Raw genomic sequence first — 22,386 nt, 5'->3', positions numbered from 1 at the left:
GCCATAGTTTAGACATATTGAAAAACGACGATCAACCACATACGAATGAAGTAACAAATTTTAAAAATCATTCGGCAGATACATATGAGGTTTAACAACAGTCTCGTAGTAAAAGAACAACTAACATCACATAATTATTAATGTCTATAATAACCTTCTTTACTCTAAATACACTCGCTTTCTATTTCTTAATCAGTATTTCCTATTCACCCTTTCATAATCCTTCATCTCTCGTTCCTTATAATTTCTGTTTCACGAGCATCAATCTATTTCATCACTCTCTTTCGGCTTTTTCATCACTCTCTTTCATCTCTTTCATCACATCCATTCACGTATCCGTTCACGTATCCATTCTTCATACATCCTTTTATTTTATTATCCCTCATTTCTACACTTCACCAATACATGTAGATTTCACATATTTATGACTTAGCACTAAAAAAAATATGCATGTATGTATAATAACAATCTGTAATATGTGTCAACATTCTCGATTCATTAAAAACGCACTAACCGTCGAACGACGTTGTGGTAACAATCATTCACAGCAATACAACAATACTTTCTTGGTAGTAACTGGATATAATGGTAATTATAAGTCATAACGACATCAAATATCAACAAATTGCTAATAACAAGTGTGTTCATAACAATCAAAATGAACAACGTTTCGTGTGTAACATATAACAAAATTGAAAACCTATAACAACAGAAAACATCGATATATACCCCATTCAAAAATTTCAAAATAATAATATAGTTGTTAATTTATAGTAATGACCAATACAGTACATGTACAGTTGCTACACAAGTAAATACCAAATAACAATAACAACAACATGAAACTGTAAAATGTAAATAGTCACATGTACAATTTTACAGTAACAACTAACAACAATATATCAGTTGGTAACAACTAACCAGTTACCTTTCCTAATCAGTCATTTTTCCCGAGGGAATTATTTTGGATGTTAAACAAAAATATGTCGTTTTCAAACGAACATTTAGACAATCAGCGCGAGGACAGATACCTTTACTAAATTTAAGAAAGTATTAAATAATAGTTTTTGGGAAAAAGACAAACGGACATTTTTGCACATACCCATTAGAAAGATTATAAGCAAGATCTGTAACCTTTACCAAATTTACAGATACGAAAAATTAGAGTAAACAATAACCGTAACAATTAACAAATTCCAAACCTGTAGAAGTATGGCAAACCAATTCGTAAGAATAAATCCATCAGAATCACTCATGTATCCTGGAAACATTGAAAAAAGTAATACATGTTCATCTTCAATAACAAAATATAACATGGCAAAAAAAACCGCATGTCACTAACATTTCTCGTTGTTGTCAACAAGCCTTTAGTTGACAAATCACCTCACTACCCTCGATTTCTTCGTCGAATTGCATAAGAACAATTTGAACAAACTCTTCCAACCGGAAAGGATACTACGTAATAACAGAACACTTATAATACCTAACATGACAGGCTAATATAGAGAAAAATGTTGAACATTTAACAGCTAACATAAGCAAATCAAAACAATTCAGGTAAGTCAGGTAAGTCGCCGGACATCAGGAGCGCCTCCAACATCAGCACCGGGCCTACCCGAAAGGATCTTCATCAACTGGACGTGGTACTGGAATAGATACTTTTGTGGTTGTTGATGTTCACTCCTTGCACTGTGGGCAACCTGTGTCTGGGAATCGACCTACTGACGAACAGTTACAAAGCAACACATTCAAAAAAGAAAAGAAAACGCTTCAGAGAGACTTATGAAAAATAAACTTATCATAGTATTCAGAAGACTTTCAAGAAAACTCAAAACCCCGGGAAGATGGAGTCAATGTTGACTTCCAACAAAAGACTTGAAGACTTTATTTAATTAAATAAATAAAGATTGAAATACTCAACCCTGATTGGTTGAAAAAGGGAAAATACCTTTCCTTAAATGTTTATCTGTTTTCCCTTTATCCCTTTTCACTTTACCCGTTAGTCGGTACTAGTCACAGACCTGATATAATAATAAAGTATATTTCTCTCTCTACTCTGCTCTTGAATAATATTGAGATATACGTTAGATTTTAGCGTTGGGGCCGTGCACTGTCTACTGAAGCTCAAATAGAAGAGTAACAGACTAGAGATCTAGAATTTTATTTAGTCAGGTAAGCCTTAAGAGTATTCCATATTCTTGAGACGACCATAAAACAGTTCCAGAAGTATTCTATAAAAAGGTAAGCTCAGAACACATCTTAGCACAAACTTGCAAGATCTTTCCCGGGTGTCATGAAACAAGATCTTGTAAAAGTTTCCATGAAAGATTAACCCTAACATGGCAAGACGTTCCAAGGATTAAAAATTGAATGGCACCCAAAAGCAAGAAATAGCAAGCAATAGTGAGATTTATCAAGAATTAGCGAGAATTATCAAGTATGTCGTAAAATGTAGCCCCCGTTAGTTTACTAACCAACAAATGAGCCGCTGTTTCCAGTATATCGAAAATTTTGAGTGGATGCTAGTTTGGTATGTACATAGTGCACACTTTATTAATGACCACCAATCAGAGGGCCCCACTAAGATCTAATGTAAAAACCTAAATACAAACAATTTAACCTGACACAGGGCAATATCAAAAAAATGAAATAAGACTCAGTAAACTCAGTATAAATACTAAATATACGATATATATATACTAATTTACTAATACGGCAGTATATACTAAATATAATAAAATTAAAAATTCAAATTAGTTTTTTTTGGATAATAAATGTAATCGATTGATTTGAAACTAACAATTTTGCAGGTCTACTGAAGGAATTAAATTCGAGTTTTGTCATGAGAATGGATAGGCTTTGGGACCTCTCTTTGTTTTTTTATTTCTCAGAAAACATTTATGAACTCATTTTATATCGAAAAGCGTCTTTGATACACATTACCCTCACTTGTTTATAGACTGTTACATATCACAATTTCTTAAATATTTGTGCACAAATCAATACTAAAAATGAGTTAAAATAAAACGAAAACCGTTGTTTGTGGGTTTGAAAGGTATTTCTGTTAATGTACGGCCATCAGAAACGAGAAAGAACCATATGACAAAAACGTTTTTTTAAATGCAAAAATCCTAGAAGAGAGCAAATTGAAAATATAATATTGAGAAAAGAGCAATCAATAAATTTTAAATTCTGATTACTTAATGCTCCTCTCAGTCATTTTTTTATTGTTATGTTTCACCATGGTCTTGGCAAGTTTAATCAAAAAATTTTCCTGATACACCTTGATAAGCTCTTGGCAAGATCTTATCAAGATGTACCAAGAATCTTTGGCCTATCAAGATCTTGATAGGATAATCCATGTTTTGTCAAGACTATCGAGATCTTGCATGATTGGGAAGGGGTATCAAATATCTTTTCACTGGGGAGTAATTTTTCGCGGTTAAACTGCCTGAGTATAGCATGTTTTTTTTCTGATCAGAGCCTGAGTACAGCAAAAATACAATAATAATTCTATGATTCAGTTCTGATTTGTCATGATAAGGAGGAATGATCTTTTCATAGGAACAGTGGGATCGGGGAAGGAATCGCACTTCAGTGAGTTAGAATATGACATGGGAATGGTTACTGTCAGACTGGGAGATCTAATTGAGAAGGAGGCTGCCAAAGAGGACAGTGAACTGGGAGACAAAATCAAGGATCTCGTCAATTTAGGGGAGGAGATTCCCGATGTAAGTAAAAACAGAAAATGTATGTGTTATTTGAAAAATTAAACATATAATGAATTAATTATACCCTTGACATGATCGAACTCAAGTTTTCACTGTTCTCTCACAGATATCTCTTTACAGATTAATTTTACACGCTTTTAAATTTCCATTTGATGATGCTGTGAATAATTAATAGAGCACAAATATATATAAAAAAATTTTCATTAATTGAAAGTACTCTGTTTGCTAAAAGAATATTCTCTGTTCGATATGTATCAGCTGGAAGAACAATTGTAGCTCAAAAATTTACAGATAGTACTTAGAAAAAAGTTTTCCTTCATTTTTTATTTCAAATTGCTTTGATCAACCGACAGTAAAAAGTTACCATGATACTTATGATTAAGTCCTAAAGCTCCTATAAAATGTCAACCAATACTGGGGAAACGAGCCTAAGGAAGCAAATGAAGCTTTTATTGATCAAAGGATGTAGTTTTGTACATTAAAACACGCTACTTTAGTGGCTAAACAAAACAACGTAGGATTAAAAGGTCCATTGCGAAAAAGTTTTCAAATCAAATCTAACTGATAGACAGCGACCCTAGAAGTCAGAATTTTGTGATCAACTTGAAAAATTGATAACTTTAGTGGAGAACTTAAACAACGTATAAACCAGAAAAAAGTATGAAATCATATCTAGATGACAGAAACCGAAATTTCGCAGACAGAATCCGAAATTTTATGCTAATGGCCCGAAAACAAAACGAACATCCAAGATTTTAATAACTAAAGAGAATTGGTTGAAGATCAGTTTTTTGAAAACAAGGAGAGTTGGAAATGTGGGTTTGCACATAATGTTCCGACCCCGCTCAACCACTTTTTTTTACTTAATTGTTCAACAAATGAGGAAGAAATGGAAAACATTCAAAAAACCACATATTGTTCGAAAATAATTGGAGAACCCATTTAAACAACCGTTTTAAGCTCAAACCAATATGCAAATTAAACAAAAACACATTATAGGGCTGATGATACCTGCCATAAGAGAGAATAAAAGACCAGACAAGAAACAAAATAAAATAAGAACAACAAACCGTACTTATGAAAAAAACTCTTTGTACATCTTTTTAAAATAAGATCAATGAAAAAGTCAAAATAGCATCAGCTAAAAACTAAATTAAATCGATTGACTTGCACTTCACCAGAAAAGGAATAGGATCTGTCCTTATTGAGAATTATTAAAGAGCAGACATAAAACAAAAAAGGGGACAAGCTTAGAAAATACCTTTACACATCTCAAAAAACAATTCAATTCAAAATCATGAATGCCATCCGCTGTCTACTCAAATACTTCAATACATTCATTTATACCTTCATGAAAAACAAATCAGTTAATCAAAAAATTAATTCAATTGTGCGAGGAAAAGATGTCGAAGCCTACAAAATCAAAATCTGTTCACTAAAACTATTTAAAATAATCGATTTTGCCTTCTTTCAACGCCATTAATGTTTTTTTGACATCTCATTAATGAGTCATTAGTATGGTGATCGGACAAGACAGCAAAAGAGAACCTCAAAAATTCGAGATTTTTATATCAACAACACAAAAATCACTGCCTAACACAAAGAAAGCAATAAAGCTTTCATTGTGATTCGCTTAAGAGTTTTCTAGTTGCTGAGAATACATAAAAAGTGACAGAAATAAAATTGCAGTGGAAACCTCTAGAAAAATCCATTATTAATTAGATTTGTTTCATATATAAACCGTGAAAATTCACCTAAAAAACGCCATAAGTTTCTCAAAAAACATATACATTACCCATTACATTCCGAAATATTTTTGAAATAAAATATTCCTTAGCCATGTCAAAACTGATCTTGCTCTTGCTACTTCTCCATTAAAACACAGAAATCTGCCAATGGTTATCGAAATAATCAATTTGACCAACATTTTAAAGTATCATAAATAAGAGAGGAGCGTTGGAGACTTATCGCGTTATATTACCAAAAAACCATTAGGCTTTTACTGAAAGCATTAGATAGTTTAAACTTGAAACTCGAGACTACATTTAACAATTTGTTCTTCTTTTTTCAAAAATTGATCTAAAATTTAGCAAAAATTTCGAAAAACGTGAACAAAACAACGGAAACTAAGCTAATTTTCACAAAACTTTAAATTTCCGTAAGTCCTCGGAAATAGTTAACTTCTAAAAAACTTGTCAAATTGAATTTCTACACATCACAAACTTTCTAATGATACTACTGACAACCTTGTACGATGAAAATATTAACCTGCGAAAGATGACTGAACGAAAAAAACCAGTTGCGCATGTACCCCCCCCCCCCCCGTAATATGAATAATCGTAATGTCATCAACAGAAAACACGGCCTAGCACTAGGAAAGCAACAAAATTTTTATTGTGATACACTTGAGAGTTTTCTAATTGCTGAGAATACATAAATAGTGACAGAATTAAAATTGCTGTGACAAACCACTAAAATCCATTATTTTATTGATTTGTTACTCATATAAACCGCGAAAGTTCACCTAAAAACTATAAATAGATTAATTTTTTACTATCAAAAAACAAGAATTAACATAAAGGCGTCAAAAACGGCAAAAGTATTTCAAAAAATATATACAGCGCCCATTACAATCCGAAAATTTTTTGAAATATATTTTTCCTCAACCAGGTAAAAACTGATCTTGATCTTGCTACATCTCAATTGAAACACAGAAATGTTCCAATGATTATCGAAATATTCAATTTGATCAAACAGTTTAATGTATCTTAAAAAGAGAAGAGTGATGGAAACCTATCGAATTATATTGACAAAAAACCATTATGCATTTACTGAAAGCATTAGATAGTTTGTTTAATAGCTCATTCAAAACCGAAGTAAAGATTGAGTAATTGTTTCAGTCATAAGATTACAAAAAACATCAAATGCTGACAAAACTCAAGATTTCATTAAAAATTAACGAAAAAAATTTGTTGCAGCCATAAATACCATGAGCTCTATTCAAAAAACACAAAATTTTTTGGTTGGAGCTCACATGAACATGGCACCTTTTACTAAATGAAATTTTGAATGAGAGCAGATTTGTTTGTAACTGAGATCAAATAATGCAAAATGTACTTTGAAAAAACAGACAGTAAATAAAATCCTAACTTTTTTCATTGCAAAAATCAACAAGGAGACAAAAACTGACGGTGTTATAGCTATCCGTCTGACAAAACAGTTGATTCAAACAGTGCGCAAGTCCTTTTTTTATAATTAAACTTGAAACCAACGAGACTACCGTTAACAATTTTTTCCTCTTTTTGTTATAGTTATATAAAACGTCTGTTATAAAACGCAATTGTCATAAAACATTGTGTAATAGTTTTTGGCAAAAGAAAATCACAATATATCACAAAAAAGTTCTCTTTTTTTTCTTTATATCAGTTAAAAGTATCGAAAGACCGTAAAAATATTATTTTCAGGAATTTTTCGGAGGGAACGGCAGGTGTAAAAAGACAGTCCATATCTGAGAAAACTAAAACTGCAGCTTCTACGTATGCACAATTGGTCAGGTCAAACCAAAGTTCGCCAAATAAGCATATTTAGATGCCATTTTTTATGAAAAAAAAACTGAGTTTTCAAAAATTTTGCGGGAATTGTAGCAAAAACAGTCGATTCAAACAGTTCACCAGTTCCTTTTTATAATTAAACTTGAAACCAACGAGACTACATTTAACAATTTATTCTTCTTTTTTCAAAAATTGATCAAAAAATTCAGCAAAAATTTCGAAAAACGTGAACAAAACAACGGAAACTAGGCTAATTTTCACAAAACTTTAATTTTCCGTGACTCCTCCGAAATAGCGAACTTCAAAAAATCTTGTTAACTTGCTAATTTCTACACTTCACAAACTTTCTAATGATACTACTGACAACCCTGTACGATGAATATATTAACCTGCGAAAGATGACTGAACGAAAAAAACCAGTTGCGGATGTACCCCCCCCCCCGAAATGTGAATAATCGTAATGTCATCAACAGAAACCACGGCCTAGCACTAGGAAAGCAAAAAAAATTTAATTATAATTCTAATTCAATTATAATTATTTGGAAAAAAATTGCAACTTAAATGTCAAATGACCAAATTGAAAAAGTTTGGTGAGTTAGCTTTATACTAAATATTTTTTCTACGAAACAGAATTGTACTCAATCTATTTTTTTGCTAATAAATTTGTGTTTTATCAAAGGTTTTCTACGAAAACTTTTCATGATTTGCTTTTCTTAAAAAAGGATAACTTGAAAAATAAAATCTTAGGTCGTCGAATGTTTTATATTATAGCTTTTGGTTGAAATTAATGATAGTTTAACCAAAGTTTCAGATGTTACAATTGATGTTCTAAATTCAGTCTGTAATTCATGAGAGATATTGTTTGCAGAGTATTTCGCTGCAATTGATCAAGACGGAGGTGTCGAGTGTGGATGCAGGAAGTGGTTACGTCATTGATGGATTCCCTCGCAGTGTGGAAGCATTGGCCGAGTTTGAGTCACAGGTACAACTGGTTGCCAATTATTTTTATTCTATCCATTAAGAAATTGGATCCATTTTGGTTTTTATGCCCCTTATTTACAATTTATGCATTGTTATAGAGCACATTATCATGTAAAAATATATAATGTGCCTGGGGGCGTAAAAATTATATGCCCACTAAGCGTCGGGGGGGGGGGGGGGGGTACAAATATCATGCACCCACTAAGTTGGAGCACAGAGGTTTGAGAGGCACAAACGGAAAAGATCCACAATAGATGATGCCATATGCGATGCCTTTACATTGTTTTCCTGTTATTATAAAAAGACTTTAAAAGTTTCAGGGCTCGATATATATATCGTGTAGTTATAGTATATATAGTAGTTATAATATATACTATAACTACACGGTCTAGCATTTTTCAAACATAAAATTGAAAATTACTTGGGAAAACAGCATGATGGTTATAATCCTACCCTAGTCCAGAACTTGTCGTTTTGAAACCCAAGAAAACGCAATTAATCGTCGGTATGTTCGGTTTTAATTGTAACGTTTTATACTTCTACTCCTGCTTGAAGGAGCAAGGGTCTTTTGTTAAGTGGAGGAGGCTTACACCTGAGTACTATATGTACAATGTAAAGAGCTTTGCAACTCTCTGTTTCAGATTGGAGAAATATCGAAGGCGTTCTTCTTCGAACAAAGTGAAGATGAACTGCACAGCAGCATAGAACAGACCACTCATGACGCACAAGACGCTAACAACTTCCTCGAGATCTCGGGTCCCATCGTTGCCCACTTTGAACAACTCGGAAAAGTAGTGAAGGCAAGATCTTGATTTTTTGTGTTTTTAATACCAGACTTTGTGACAAACCAAGTCAATTTGGAAGCATTTCATTCTCTTGCAAGATCTTTTTGAAAATATGCAAATAATCGAAACAAGCTCAAGGGAGTTCAGTGAAAGATAACAGCATTGTTTTTCACCACTTTTTTCTTGATCGCAAAACTTTACTACCAAGATAGCTGCTAATTTGTAAAGAAACCAGTTATTCCCCAGTGAACCAAAACTTGAAATGTCTGGTTTAGTTCTCTCTGGTACCTTATATTAGCCATCAGATTCTTCGTTGTTCCAGGGAAATTGAAGAGCAATTGAGCAGGTCAAAATATTTGCATTTTTGTAATGAAAACGGTAGGAAAAAAAGTTAGCTAAATTTACCTTAAACAGTTTAGTTTTTTTTATTTTAGCTCAATTTCAGGTAATGATCAATTTATCTCGTTAATGATCAGACTTAGGGCACAGACTTTGACTAGAAAGCTTGTTCATGTAATCCAAAACACTTTGTGTGGTCTGTATCCCGATTCCGTTTCCTTTAAAAGGATTCTTCCATAGGAAGACCCGGGCCGAGGAATGAGCGGGAAAAAATGCAAGAAATGAGCGGAATTTGAGCGGACAGTTTAGCAAGATCCGCTCAAAGCCCTTACATTTTTTTGACCCGAATGAGCAGAATTTGAGCGGAAAAAATGCAAGAAATGAGCGGAATTTGAGCGGAATAAAAAACGCAAGATATGAGCGGAATTTGAGCGGAATAAAAAAATGCAAGAAATGAGCGGAATTTGAGCGGAAAAAAAATGCAAGAAATGAGAGGAATGGTCGGAATGAGCGGATTTTTTAGTCTGATCAGAGGACGTTTCGAACGCACTTTAGTCTGAGCAGGGACGTTTTGAACGCACTTTTGTCTGATCAGAGGACGTTTCGAGAGCTGAAATAGGTTAAATACGCCTCTTGAGAGCTGAAATAGATTGTTCCGACTCCTCTTGAGGGGAGCGGAATTACATTCTCAAATGGGTTCCTTTTGTTCAGTCAATTTTGACCGATGGATATATCGTAGAGAGTTGTGACTGGTATCATTAAAAAGCCCGTCAAGCGTAGAATATGGAATTAAAAATATTTTTTTTTTTGAATTTCATAGAGAATTTCATTTTCCAGAGCGAGTTATCGCGCTTTAAATTTTTGTGAATATTAGACCGATTTGCGTTATTTTTATTCACATTTTCCGAAATTTTTGCCTAAAATTTCCTCAATTGGGTTGAAATATGTAAAAATAGTACTGTTGATTTTATTTTTAAAGACAAAAAATATTGTTGATTATTTTGAATTAATTTTTTGGCTAAAAGTTTGGCTGAATATTTCAAAATTCAGCCCTTTTCATTTTGATCAAATTTGCCGCAAGTACACACCCAAAACAACTAATACAATCCGGGTCAACTACAGAGGGGGCTAGTCCCACTTCTACTGCCATTGAGAGTAGTCTGGAATTTTTTCTGTTTTTGTTAACTTTATGATTATCTAAAATGCAGCATTTATTTTTGATCTTTTAACTAACAAATTATCTAGATCTATGCCATTTTAGACAATAGAGTGTTCCTAATGGACAAACAGCAATAGCAGGGCTGGTTTTGGTCCGAGCCTGGACTGTTACAATCCCAAAATTGTTCGGATTGTAAGCAGTTGTTCTTTTTTTAAGAAAAAATCGATCTTTTTTATACTAACTAAAGAACAGAACAATTCAAATCAAATATGTTGATAGGTCCAATTGGCTTCATAAGCAGTTCCATGTTAATGTATTTAATTTCTTTACTCGAAAGATTATGGTCGTTTTGACTTTTAAAAATGCTTGTTTTTCAAATAAACAATGGCTATCGAGCTGGCCACTATTTTTCTTTTAATTTGGTCAACTTTTAGCTTAGTGCCAGCTAATAAAAATGCTTTTTCTTACTTTCTGTCTACTGCATGAAAATTCAATCTGTTTTGCGGCTTTAAGCGTTAATTTATGTTTCTCTGGATTTGATACTACTAGATTTCACAATCTTTTTTTGTTTTTAGGCATTGGCCCATTTTTCACGTTTTCTTCTCGCTTTGTCACATTATCAACTTATTAGCAATTCACATACTACATTATTGGGGTTCAAAATAATGAACAGTTGTACACATAAAAGTTTTTAAATGCACAGATTATGGTTTTAACAGCTTCGACACCCTTTTCTCGAAGAATTTAATTGATTTTTTACATTTGTGTTTAACTGTCAATTTTACTTTATCTTTTTTAATCATATGAAAGATCCTGTATAACGACAAGTTCATTAAAATTTTATGGAGGAAAAAATAAGCCTATATTCTAATTTGAGTAGATAGCGGAAGGCTTTCATGACTTTGAAATCAATTGCTTCCGAAAACAAAAACAAAACAATTGTTTAATTTCGCATTTTTGTTTTTTTGTCTACTTGTTACAAATTTTTTAAATTACAGGTCATTATTGGAAACTATTGTTGTCATTGGAAAATGCAATTATTCAAAATCTAATGTTTTTAAAGAATCGTTATGAAGTTACTGGTTTCGACACGGGTCTTTCACAAAAAAAAGTAACCAACTTTTTGATTTATTATCTATATTTGACGATCTTTTTGTAGACGTCAAGCCTATTCTGAACAATTACAGGTTCCAAGAGCTTTCTTTAGACGAATAAACGAACCTTGTCAATTATTTTCGTAGCTAATGACTTCCATGACTTTGAAAGTAGTCGTTTTCGAAAAATACAAAAAAATTTTATTTAATTTTGCCCTTTTTCCTTTTTTGTCTATCTGTTATCTATTCTCATTAATAAGTGATCGCATATCAGATCATTGGCGTTTGAGGAAGGCTCAATATGACATATTTTGAGGGGCAAAATATGGCGTTGCAGCTTAGACAGAAATTTAATTGAATTTTTGTTTGTTGTCTCTATTTGTTGTTCTCTATAACGGCATGAAAAATTGGAAAATGATAGGTCTTAATGCGCTTCTATAGAGGCGTATGTGATCATAAACATGTTGGATGTTTTCAGTTGCTGTCTAATGGTTTTTATTACGTTGAAATTAATTGTTTTTAAAAATTTAAGCCAATTTTTTTTAACTTCGCTGGTTTTTGTTCTTTTTTGTTTAATTGTTTCGGCGCCTTATTATGGAGTGGTCCCATATCTTTACTGGTGAAGTTCAAGTTGTTTTTGATAAGTTTTTTTAAAAAATGGACATAAAGTTTTGGATGTAATTAATGTTTGTTGTTATTGGTGTTTGATTTTTTTGTTTGTCTTGACTTGCTTTCCTAATAATGGCTGATCTCGTCAATCTAATGAAGCATTTTTTTACTCCACCGAAGTATTTGCGTTGGAGGCAATATTTTTGTTCATGCACCCATTTTTTGAAAAGTACTTGAATTTTTGGGGGGTTTCTACCTGTTCCTCATTTGGTAGACAGTTATGCCAAAAATGTGGATGAGCGGGGTCGGAACGTTATGTGCGATCGCACACTACCGAGCCTCCTTGTTGACATTTCAGATCTCCTCGGTGAGTAGTGGAACAGAACAGATGGACTTGATCAAATCAGCTCTGGCTGAAGTTGGAGTGAGGTCAGCTGGTGCAGGTGGGGGTGACTCACAGGAAGTGGAGGAAGATGAAGTTATACCTGAACATGACATAGGATTCATACCAGCGTCTGATGACTCCATTCCCCAATCGGCACTTGTCGGCACTTCATTCGTTTCCCTTCTCGGTAAAAGCAATTCATTAGAATTTCGATTCAAGTGGTCTTATACGGTATTATAAAATAAACATTTATAACCAGCTGGTTAAAGTCATAAATAATATCTTACATTCTAATACTACTAATATTTTATACTAAGAATAGAGGCTCCGTTTCCTGCTAAACATAAAGTAAGTTCTTAAGTTGCTGATGTTTCTGTCGAATAGTACACGTTTAAATTGCTGAAGCAGATGCTGTCATAATTTTCACTTAAATTTTCTTTCACCTAATTTTAGAGGGAATTTAGTCCAATTAAGATCAATCAATGGAACAAATGAATATAAGCATTACTATCTTGGACATCATACGAGTCCAAAGACTTATGAAAGAGTTTCAAATAAATTTATTGTAAAATTGAAGATGTTTTATTTAGGGTCTACCATTAAAGACACAGGTTGCAAAATATCAGAGGTAACAGTCTTATGTGGTCCCCTTTTCATTGTTTATCACAACAATTTCAATATAACACAAACTATCCAAAAAAATTGTTGTTCTAGCCCTCAACTTTATTTGCAGTTACGAACTTCAGGTTGCCTTGAAGTTCTAATGTGACCACCAGGTCACCTTTGAAAATGTTGAAATTCTGAATGATTTAGGCATCAGATCTTTTTGTACTTTTTTAGTTAAGTGCGTTTGGATATTATAATAGATCTGAAGAAAATCAATAAAAAACTGAAAAAAGAAATTTTTATAACCTTTTGTTCCCTGGTTTTGAAATTAAATTAAAACTTTATTAATGCATGGAAAACTTTAACAATAGTTTGCAGACATTACAAATCACAGGTTTTAGCTCTCAGCCTAAAACAAAAAAGACATTTAAAAAAAATTATTGCTTATGTTAATAACAAGAGATAATTTTGCAACGTGGTCTCAGGTTGATCCTAATCCATTCAAAAAGAGTTGGAAGCTGCAGCCACAAAGTGGTGCAAATTATTGAGAAAAAAATACGAAATATAACTTCTTTGCACTATTCTAAATTCGTTCAAACTTCAATTTGAACTTTGAAAGAACATCTGGTGCTTTTTGATAAATATCAACTGAATAAATCATTAATTTGGCTGAAAACAGATTACATTCATGGCAGTGTCTAAGCAGTTTCCCGTGTCTTCCCTTTTTGGCAGTGTCTCAACTGTACAATTTTACAATTCTGGTTGTTAAATAGAATACAAATAATGTCGCAATGTTTTTAGTAGTGGATAAAACAAGGCTTTCTAGCCACCAGCAAAAATTTGACCCTTTCTCCAAGCGCTAATCACGCATGTCGAATCTGGCCAAATTTTACTGATTTCTGGAAGCCTTGTTTTATCCACTACTATATATTAGCTCTAAATTTGATAAAAATTAAGATTAAAATCAAAAATAAAACAAAAAATCAAAAAATCAAAGCAAAACTTATATTTCACTCTTTAAGAGTGATTCACTCTTATTCGGAGTGATCCCCAGTAGAAAAGATCGCTCTTTTTTGCTCTTAAAGAGTGAATCCCTCTTTTTTGATATTTTTTTTATTTTTTATACTTTTTATTTAAAATTATCTATACTTTTCAATAAAATTATATTTTCTTTTATTTTTTCTATATTTATTCCATTATTAATAAGAAATGATACAAAATTATAGTATTTACATGAACAACTTTCTTCTGTTTGGTTAATAACTAAAGGACTTACAGCTCTAGGACTTTGCCAACTAGGATTAAATGTTTTATCCGCGAAGCGGTTACACCGATCAGTTATATCAGGGAACCTGCTTTGCAGATTTCTACTAAATCCTCTGGTCAATTCTATATCTGGATGTTGTTTCTTTACATGAGCCCGTATCCCATCATATCTCACAGCAGAAGTACAATATGGACAATTAACTTTAGCTGAAGTACAACTTCTACATGTATACTTACCCTCATCAAAATTATTTAGTGGTTTTATATAATTACACTTATTACAACATCTAGTTAATACTTCTGAGCTGGGGTTAAGGTTAGGATTAGGGATAAGGTTAGGGTTGGGGTTGGGGATAAGGTTAGGGTTAGGGTTGGGGTTAGGATCTGAGTTAGAGTTATAGTCATAGATAGAACCAGAACCAGAACTAGAGATAGAACTGGGGTTAGAACCAAAACCAGAACTAGAACTAGAGCTAGAACTAGGGTTAGATCTAGAGCTAGAATTAGGGTTAGAACTAGATCTAGGGTTAGAACTAGAATTAGAATTAGAATTAGAACTAGGGTTAGAACAAGAATTGGAGCTAGAACTAGAACTAGATTCATTTTTTAAAGAACAACCCCACGGAGAAAAATTATTAGCACAAATACCACTTAACCTTATTTTACCACACATACATTTATCAGTTTTATCTTTATGAAATGATTCATAATGATATTTTAAAACAGCAAGGTTTCCACATTTATAGTTACACTCTAAACATTGTAAAAAGCAAAAAGCATTTATAATAGGGTAAACTATCAGTGAAACTGCTTCGCAGATAATATTTACCTAATCCTTCACAGGGTAATATTTAGCCATGATTTCAATTAAATCTTTAGTATTATCTTTAGATGTGACACACTCTGCTAAATATTTATTTCCTAAAGTATTGAGTGTATTAGTTTTACATCTCTTATCTAAAATCAAATCAAGGTATAATTCTTTTTTATCTTTAACAAAATTTATAATCTTTTCTCTAAATTCTTCATTATTTATATATAGTTTGTTTAAAAACCTTCCTCCCTTTCTATTCAAAATTCCCATCTCTTCATTGACGAAGTCATAGTTACACTAATCAGTATACGAACAAAGTTCGTGGTTTACCAAACTGCTTCCCTGATCAGTATAACTGCTTCGTGTTTCACCTTCCAACTCTTCTCCATATCCAACATTAACTAATGTATTTACTCTACTCAACATTGTACTTGCTCCCATTGCTACAGTTCCAGCATTTCTTGATATTGAATTAGGATAAAAACAATTAAATATAAATAAACCTGCGCCTATAATTCCACCAATATTTGATAAAATTTTCATACCCTTTCCCATAATCATTTCTTTAATTAGAACATCATTCTGAATTTTAATATTATTTAAAGTAAGAAGTTTATTAAAATAAAACTGATAATTATCATGATTAATAACATTTCTATCTGTTGCATTAATCATTAGTGGTTTCATATATGCTATAAGTTTATTTATATCTTCTCTCTCTAAATCTTCTTTTAAACTAAGAGCTTTTAAATCAAGGAAACCAACTCTTGAATCATATATCATTGTTCTATTACTACTAATAATAATAAAAGTATTTTCCTTTTTATTATATTTAATTATACCATAACGAAGTTCATCTGACATTCCGTCTGTATAATTATAATAGTTACTATTTAATTCACTAATAATTTTATTGAAGTCATGTTCACAATTATATATCTCATTAAAGTTTTTAAATAGGTCAGGTCCATTATAAATTGTTAAATAAATAGTATCACAACTCATTCTTGCTGTATTAATTATTTGAGCTGGTTTATGACACATTACAATCAGTTGAATAATATAATGTCTACCTTCAGTAAAATAATAACCTATATCCTTATTTAACGTATCACCCATACCATCAAGTACTATTACACATTTTTGAAATTTATGCATATTATTTTTTGTGATCATATTTATATCACATTTATTAAACCCAGTATAAAACTTAATAGACTCAGGATCTATCCAGTCTCTGTCATCTTTACACACTATAACTATAATTTTAGCTTGATCTTGAACTTGATCTTGATTTTGATCTAGATCTTGATCTTGATTTTGGACTGAGTATAATTTTAAATATTGTCTAATAAAATATGTTTTGCCTGTACCAGTTCCACCATAAACAATAGTATGTAATGGTGACTTTTCATATTCAAATCTAACTAGACTCCTATTCATAAATCCACCAAAGCTTTCTTTTAGTTTTGTTTATTTACTTGGTCTTGAATCATATATTATAAAACAAATTCCAATTATAATAATAAAAATAAAAACTGCACTACCTGTTTCCATTTTTATATAATAAATATAGATTCGATTTAGATTTAGACTTAGACTTATAATTAGACTTAGATTTAATGAATTTATTATATAAAAATGCTCGTCCTAACTTTTGAGGAATTAAATAATAAATTTAATATTGATAATAATGCTATGAGTGATATCAGAATAAAAGATATAGGTAAAGATATAAGTCTACACCAATTGAGATTGTAATGAGAGATGATAAACCAGAAATGGTAAGTGAACCTAACTCTAACATTATTGTAAATCTACATCCAACTGAAGGTACACATTGGGTTTTAGTTATAAGAAGAGAAGATGGTCCTATGTATTACATTGATAGTTTTGGTGTAGAAACTCCACCTTTATTTTTAGAAGAATATGTTGATCTAGGCTCTAATGAGAGAATACAACAACATGATGAATCTTATTGTGGGGCTTATTGTTTATATATGATCTATCTTATTGATAGAGGATTTAGAATTAAAAGTGCTTTGAATATTCTAGTTAATCAATGTAAATATCCAGGAATATATAATGACTGTTTTTCTTTTGGTTGTAGTTAAGATAATGATGAGGTTAATGTTAATGATAAAGATAATGTTAATGTTAATGATAAAGATAATGTTAATGATAAAGATAATGTTAATGTTAATGATAATGTTAATTTTAATGATAAAGATGATGTTAATGTTAATGATAATGATAATGTCATTGATAATGATAATGAGAATGATAATGCTAATGATAGTGGTAATGACAATGATAATGCTAATGATAATGATAATGATAATGATAATGATAATGATAATGAAAATGATAATGATAACGATAATTTTTTATATATATATTGGACGAAAAACATGGTGAAACATGGGTGAAGCCTCATCAAAAGTTTAAACCTAATAACAATAGTCCTACTAACAGTATCTCTATAAACATAAATAATGATCTATATTCAAGGTTAAATGATGATGATGATATAATTACTGAAGCCGCATTCCCAGATAACTTTAGATGTATAATATCTGGTCCTAGTGAATGTGGTAGGACATTCTTATTAAAAAAACTAATTCTAGCTAGTATATGTTTTGATAAGCTATACATCATTGGACCTACTGGTGATCAGTACAATGGTATAGAAAGAATAAACCCAAAAGCAGATGTTGATTTTATTAAAGATATAAAAGATTTACCATCTCCCGATAAACTACCCAAACACTTAAAGAAACTAATGATATTCGATGATGTTAGAGCCAAAGAACCAGTTATTAATGAATACTTTCGTAGAGGTAGACATTATAATTGCAATATGATATATCTTAATCAAAACCTGTTCTCTCTGGATAGGCAGAGTGTTAGAGAGAACTGTAATCTATTTATTTTATTTGAACAGAGAGGTAAAGTCCTCATATCTATATATCAAGATTTCTTTATTAATATTGAACCTAGTTATAATGATTTTGCTAATATATGTAATAAGGTATGGAAAGAGCCTTAGAATTATATTGTCATTGATATAACTGAAAACAAAAATATTAATGGTAAACTAAGAATTAATTGGGATAGGAAAATTTTGTAGTTTAGTTTAAGTTAAGTCAAAGATTAAGATTAAGATAAAGATAAAGATAAAGACTAAACTAGATGTAAAGTAAAACTTAATACATCACCATTAAAGTCTATAGGTCTTCCATGCTCATCTTTAATATGAAATTCTATAAATTCTATTCTATCTTTAGTTACATTTTGATACAAGATATTAGTTGGTATAATATTTATCAAGTAACCTGGTGGTTCAGTTAGATTAAAAGTATATAGTATGTCTGTATCTTTACCATATCTTTAGCTCCAGATATCACATTACAATGAATGGTAATAGTACTAAAACCCATAATATCAATAATTTTCTGAGATTTATATCTACCTTTTTTCTAAATTATTTTTCTAAATCCTAGTAATGAGGCTAGTGAGTTTTCTATATCAAAGCTGAGTGCTCCTTGTTTTATTTCCATTAAACATTTCATCGTATTCTTATCAAGTTCTATTAAAACATTACCATCAGTTTCTTCTTTTATTAATTCTGCTATATCGGTTAACTCATATGCTCCCGGTGTAATAATTGAATATAGCAACGGGATTCCTTTATAATTATAATTAAGTATAGATGTAATGTTTGGGCTTGACGTAGAGATAGGGTTAAGGTTAGGGTCAGAGCTAAGAGCCTGGTGTAAAGCTTCATCATCTTCTATAACAGTACTAGCATGTAAGAATTGATTATTTCTCCTATTCACATTAAACACCGAACTATAAACAGATAATCTAATTTAACCTAATTTTGTTGTATTAAGTATAGGTTCACTAAAGTTAAACTTTTCTGTTGGTTTTACCATTCTAAAGTTAAGTGTATACTCTTCTTTAGTTTTAGTTAAAGCTTCGTGTATATTTTGTAGTTCATATAGAATCAAGTTGTCTGTCATTTTTTATCTATTAGAAATGGATTTTAATTTGGGTGCAACTTATGGTTACAAAAATGATATCCATAAAAGTAAGATTATAAAATATAAACCAAATAACCTGGCAACAATGAATACGGTTAATACTAACATTAATATCATACTCAATAGAGAAGAGAATCACTTAAATTTGCGTGATTCATATCTAGAGATAGAGTTTGTTGTATCAGATGATGCTGGTGGTGTATTTGCTAATGATGCTAATATTAGATTAGTTAATTATGGTATGATGGCATTGTTTATTTCAATTAAGCTTGAAACTAGTGGTGGTAGGACTATTGAATATATAGATCATTGTCATCCTAATCTATTGATGTATAAGTTATTAACTAGTACTGGTGATGAATATGAGAGTGGTTTTGTTAGAAATCAGGGCAATAGAGATAGTCAACTTAAAGGTGACCATATTGCTGCACAACGAGGACATATGTATATGATGATTAAGATGAGTGATCTATTTGGTTTCGTAAATGATTTAGAAAAGATTATATATGGTTTAGGATTTAAAATAATATTAAAAAGAAATAATAATGATAGAGCTCTATATAGAGTTAAGGCTAATCCTGGTGAAGTTGCCAATGATGATAATATAGAAATTAGATATCATGGTGTGTACCTAGTATTGATCCTAGTAATGATAATAGAATTATTGTGCAGAAAGGATTAAATAAAAAGAATAATGTAGACTTTAGTTATTATGAAAGAAAGACATTTTAAAAGAATGTACCCAATGCTACTAACTTCTTGTTTGATCTAGGTATGGAAAGTGGTATGGAAAGACCGCAATATATAATAGTTGGTTTTGAAAATAATAATGTTAATGAACAAACTCATGATGCAAGTACATTTGATGTAATGAATGTTACTGAATGTTATTGTAAGATTGGTAGTGAGTTTTATCCTGAGGATAGAATAAATATTAATTATGAAACCAATAATTATAATGAGGCTTTTAAAGAGATGTTTTCATAGAACATTCAAAAGTAATTATAGAATATATGTATTCGATACTAGATATCAAAGGGATCATATAGGTCTACAACCAAAACAACTTAATTTTAAATTTAGTACTGCAGTTGCAGATGTTATATGTTATGCATTAGTATTAACTAGAAAGGTTATTAGTATGAATAGTGATGGTAATAAGATGGTTGATATTATATCATAGTTATAATTTAAGTCAAAGATATAACTCTAGCGATAATTATAATTTTAGATATAACTCTAGCGGTAATTTATAATTATAGTATAATATAGTTATTGTTATAATTTTATACTTTTACTTATACATAACCATACACTTATACTTATACTTATAGCTAGTCAGCTCTAATTGTTACTCTCGTTAATACCCAACTATTTCTTATTAGTATTAACAAAACCTTTAGCATAAATATTATCTTATTTCTTTTTATTCTCTAGAGCTAAGTCTCCAGCTTCAAGTTTAATCTTAGGCTTAGGTCTAACCTTGGGCTTAGGTTTGGGCTTAGGCTTAATAAAAACAAAGGGATTATACTTTTTAACATCCATTATTTTTTATATATAGAAATGAGTCTTTTAAATAAGTTCAAAACTAATTCATATTGTGTTGGAGGTAGACATTATAGTGGTACTGTTAATATAAGAGGAGTTATCACTTCAAAAAGTACTAAAATGTTAAAAGGTAATTGTGTTTTATGTAAAAGGAATAAATCAATGACAGTATCAGATGCAACAATAGAAGCAGAAGGACTTAAAGATTTCTTTAAAAGTGTTGGTAAAGGTACGGTTAATTTTGGAAAGAAAGTTGCTAAAAATCCAGTAAGAGCATTAGAAATAGCAAGTAAAATAAGAAGTACAGCTGCATCTAGAAACCCTAAAGCAGCTCTAGCGGCTACACCTGATTTAATTAAATTTGCAACTACTGGTGAAGGTATAAAGGTAGTACAAAAAGGTAGAGGGTTATACTTAGGTACAAAGAAAAGATAATTATTTGATTATGATTATGATTATGATTATGATTATGATTATATCCATGATTATATCCATGATTATATTACGTTTATGATTATGATTATAGCTATGATTATGATTATATATTTATCGATCGGTGTAACCGCTTCGCGGATAAATATTAATACTAATATTATTATTACTAAAAACATTGTTATTACTAAGCACTAATATCTTTAATCTAAAAAAATACTCAGCTTGTTTTTCTTGTTCTTCTTATAATCCTCATATAACTTAACAAACTCATTATACTCATCATTATCTTTTTTATTATCATTCATTGATTTAGTATATAATTTGTTAAACTTATCACTAATCTGTTTACTTAAAATATACATTTGTGAATACTTTATAATTTTTTTTCTAATTTTAGTATTAATTGTTTTTGATAATGAACCACAAACAGTTGCTGTAGCAAAAGCTATTGGTATAGAATAAGCTAATCCTATACCTGTTAATGAAACTGATGTTGTTGTTGCAGTTGTTGCTATTGATGATAATAGTATTTCTGTTACCTCAGCTACGTTAATATAATTTTTATATCTACTTAATTTCTTATTTTAGTTATTAGTTTGAGTTTCATAATAATTTCTAATATCTTTTATAATGTTAATATTGTTGTTAAATTTATTATTAGCTTGAAACTTTTCGTTTATGTATTGTTCATTAACGGTTGACAAGTTGGGATATAGTAATCTTTCACTCGGCGGTGTTGGATTGGTCATTGTTTTGCTTATTTTCATTAGTAAAAATTCTTTCTATTTCTTTCATTATATCTTCTTGATTAAAACTAAAATGCATCTCAAGTCTGTCTTTCTCTTTATTATCAAGTAACTCACTTTGTAAAAGTATAGCAATTATATATATTGTACTATAACACCTCTAAGAGATTTATTGTATTCTTTCATTTCTCTCAGACCGTTAGTAAACATTTCATCTAAGTGTATGTTAGTTATATTCTCATTAAACTTATTATTATCAAATTCTTGGTTTAATTGATTATATTTAGAGAT

At 30.8% G+C, this 22,386-nt stretch overlaps 1 protein-coding gene across 2 annotated transcripts in view; it reads left to right on the top strand.

Moving 5' to 3' along the window:
- LOC142356601 (adenylate kinase isoenzyme 5-like) overlaps positions 1–22,386 on the top strand; it is an 86,409-nt gene that overhangs the window by 50,488 nt on the left and 13,535 nt on the right. For both annotated transcript variants that reach the window (XM_075408474.1, XM_075408475.1), the window contains exons 4-7: positions 3,565–3,731; positions 8,151–8,264; positions 8,905–9,063; positions 12,608–12,821. In XM_075408474.1, coding sequence (XP_075264589.1) covers positions 3,565–3,731; positions 8,151–8,264; positions 8,905–9,063; positions 12,608–12,821 — 654 coding nt within the window. The remainder of the gene's footprint in view (positions 1–3,564; positions 3,732–8,150; positions 8,265–8,904; positions 9,064–12,607; positions 12,822–22,386) is intronic.

Source organism: Convolutriloba macropyga, unplaced genomic scaffold (assembly GCF_964194025.1).
Source record: "Convolutriloba macropyga unplaced genomic scaffold, txConMacr16.3 SCAFFOLD_297, whole genome shotgun sequence".
In the NCBI taxonomy this organism is placed as follows: Eukaryota; Metazoa; Xenacoelomorpha; order Acoela; family Convolutidae; genus Convolutriloba; species Convolutriloba macropyga.
This window is presented reverse-complemented; position numbering and strand designations above follow the sequence as displayed.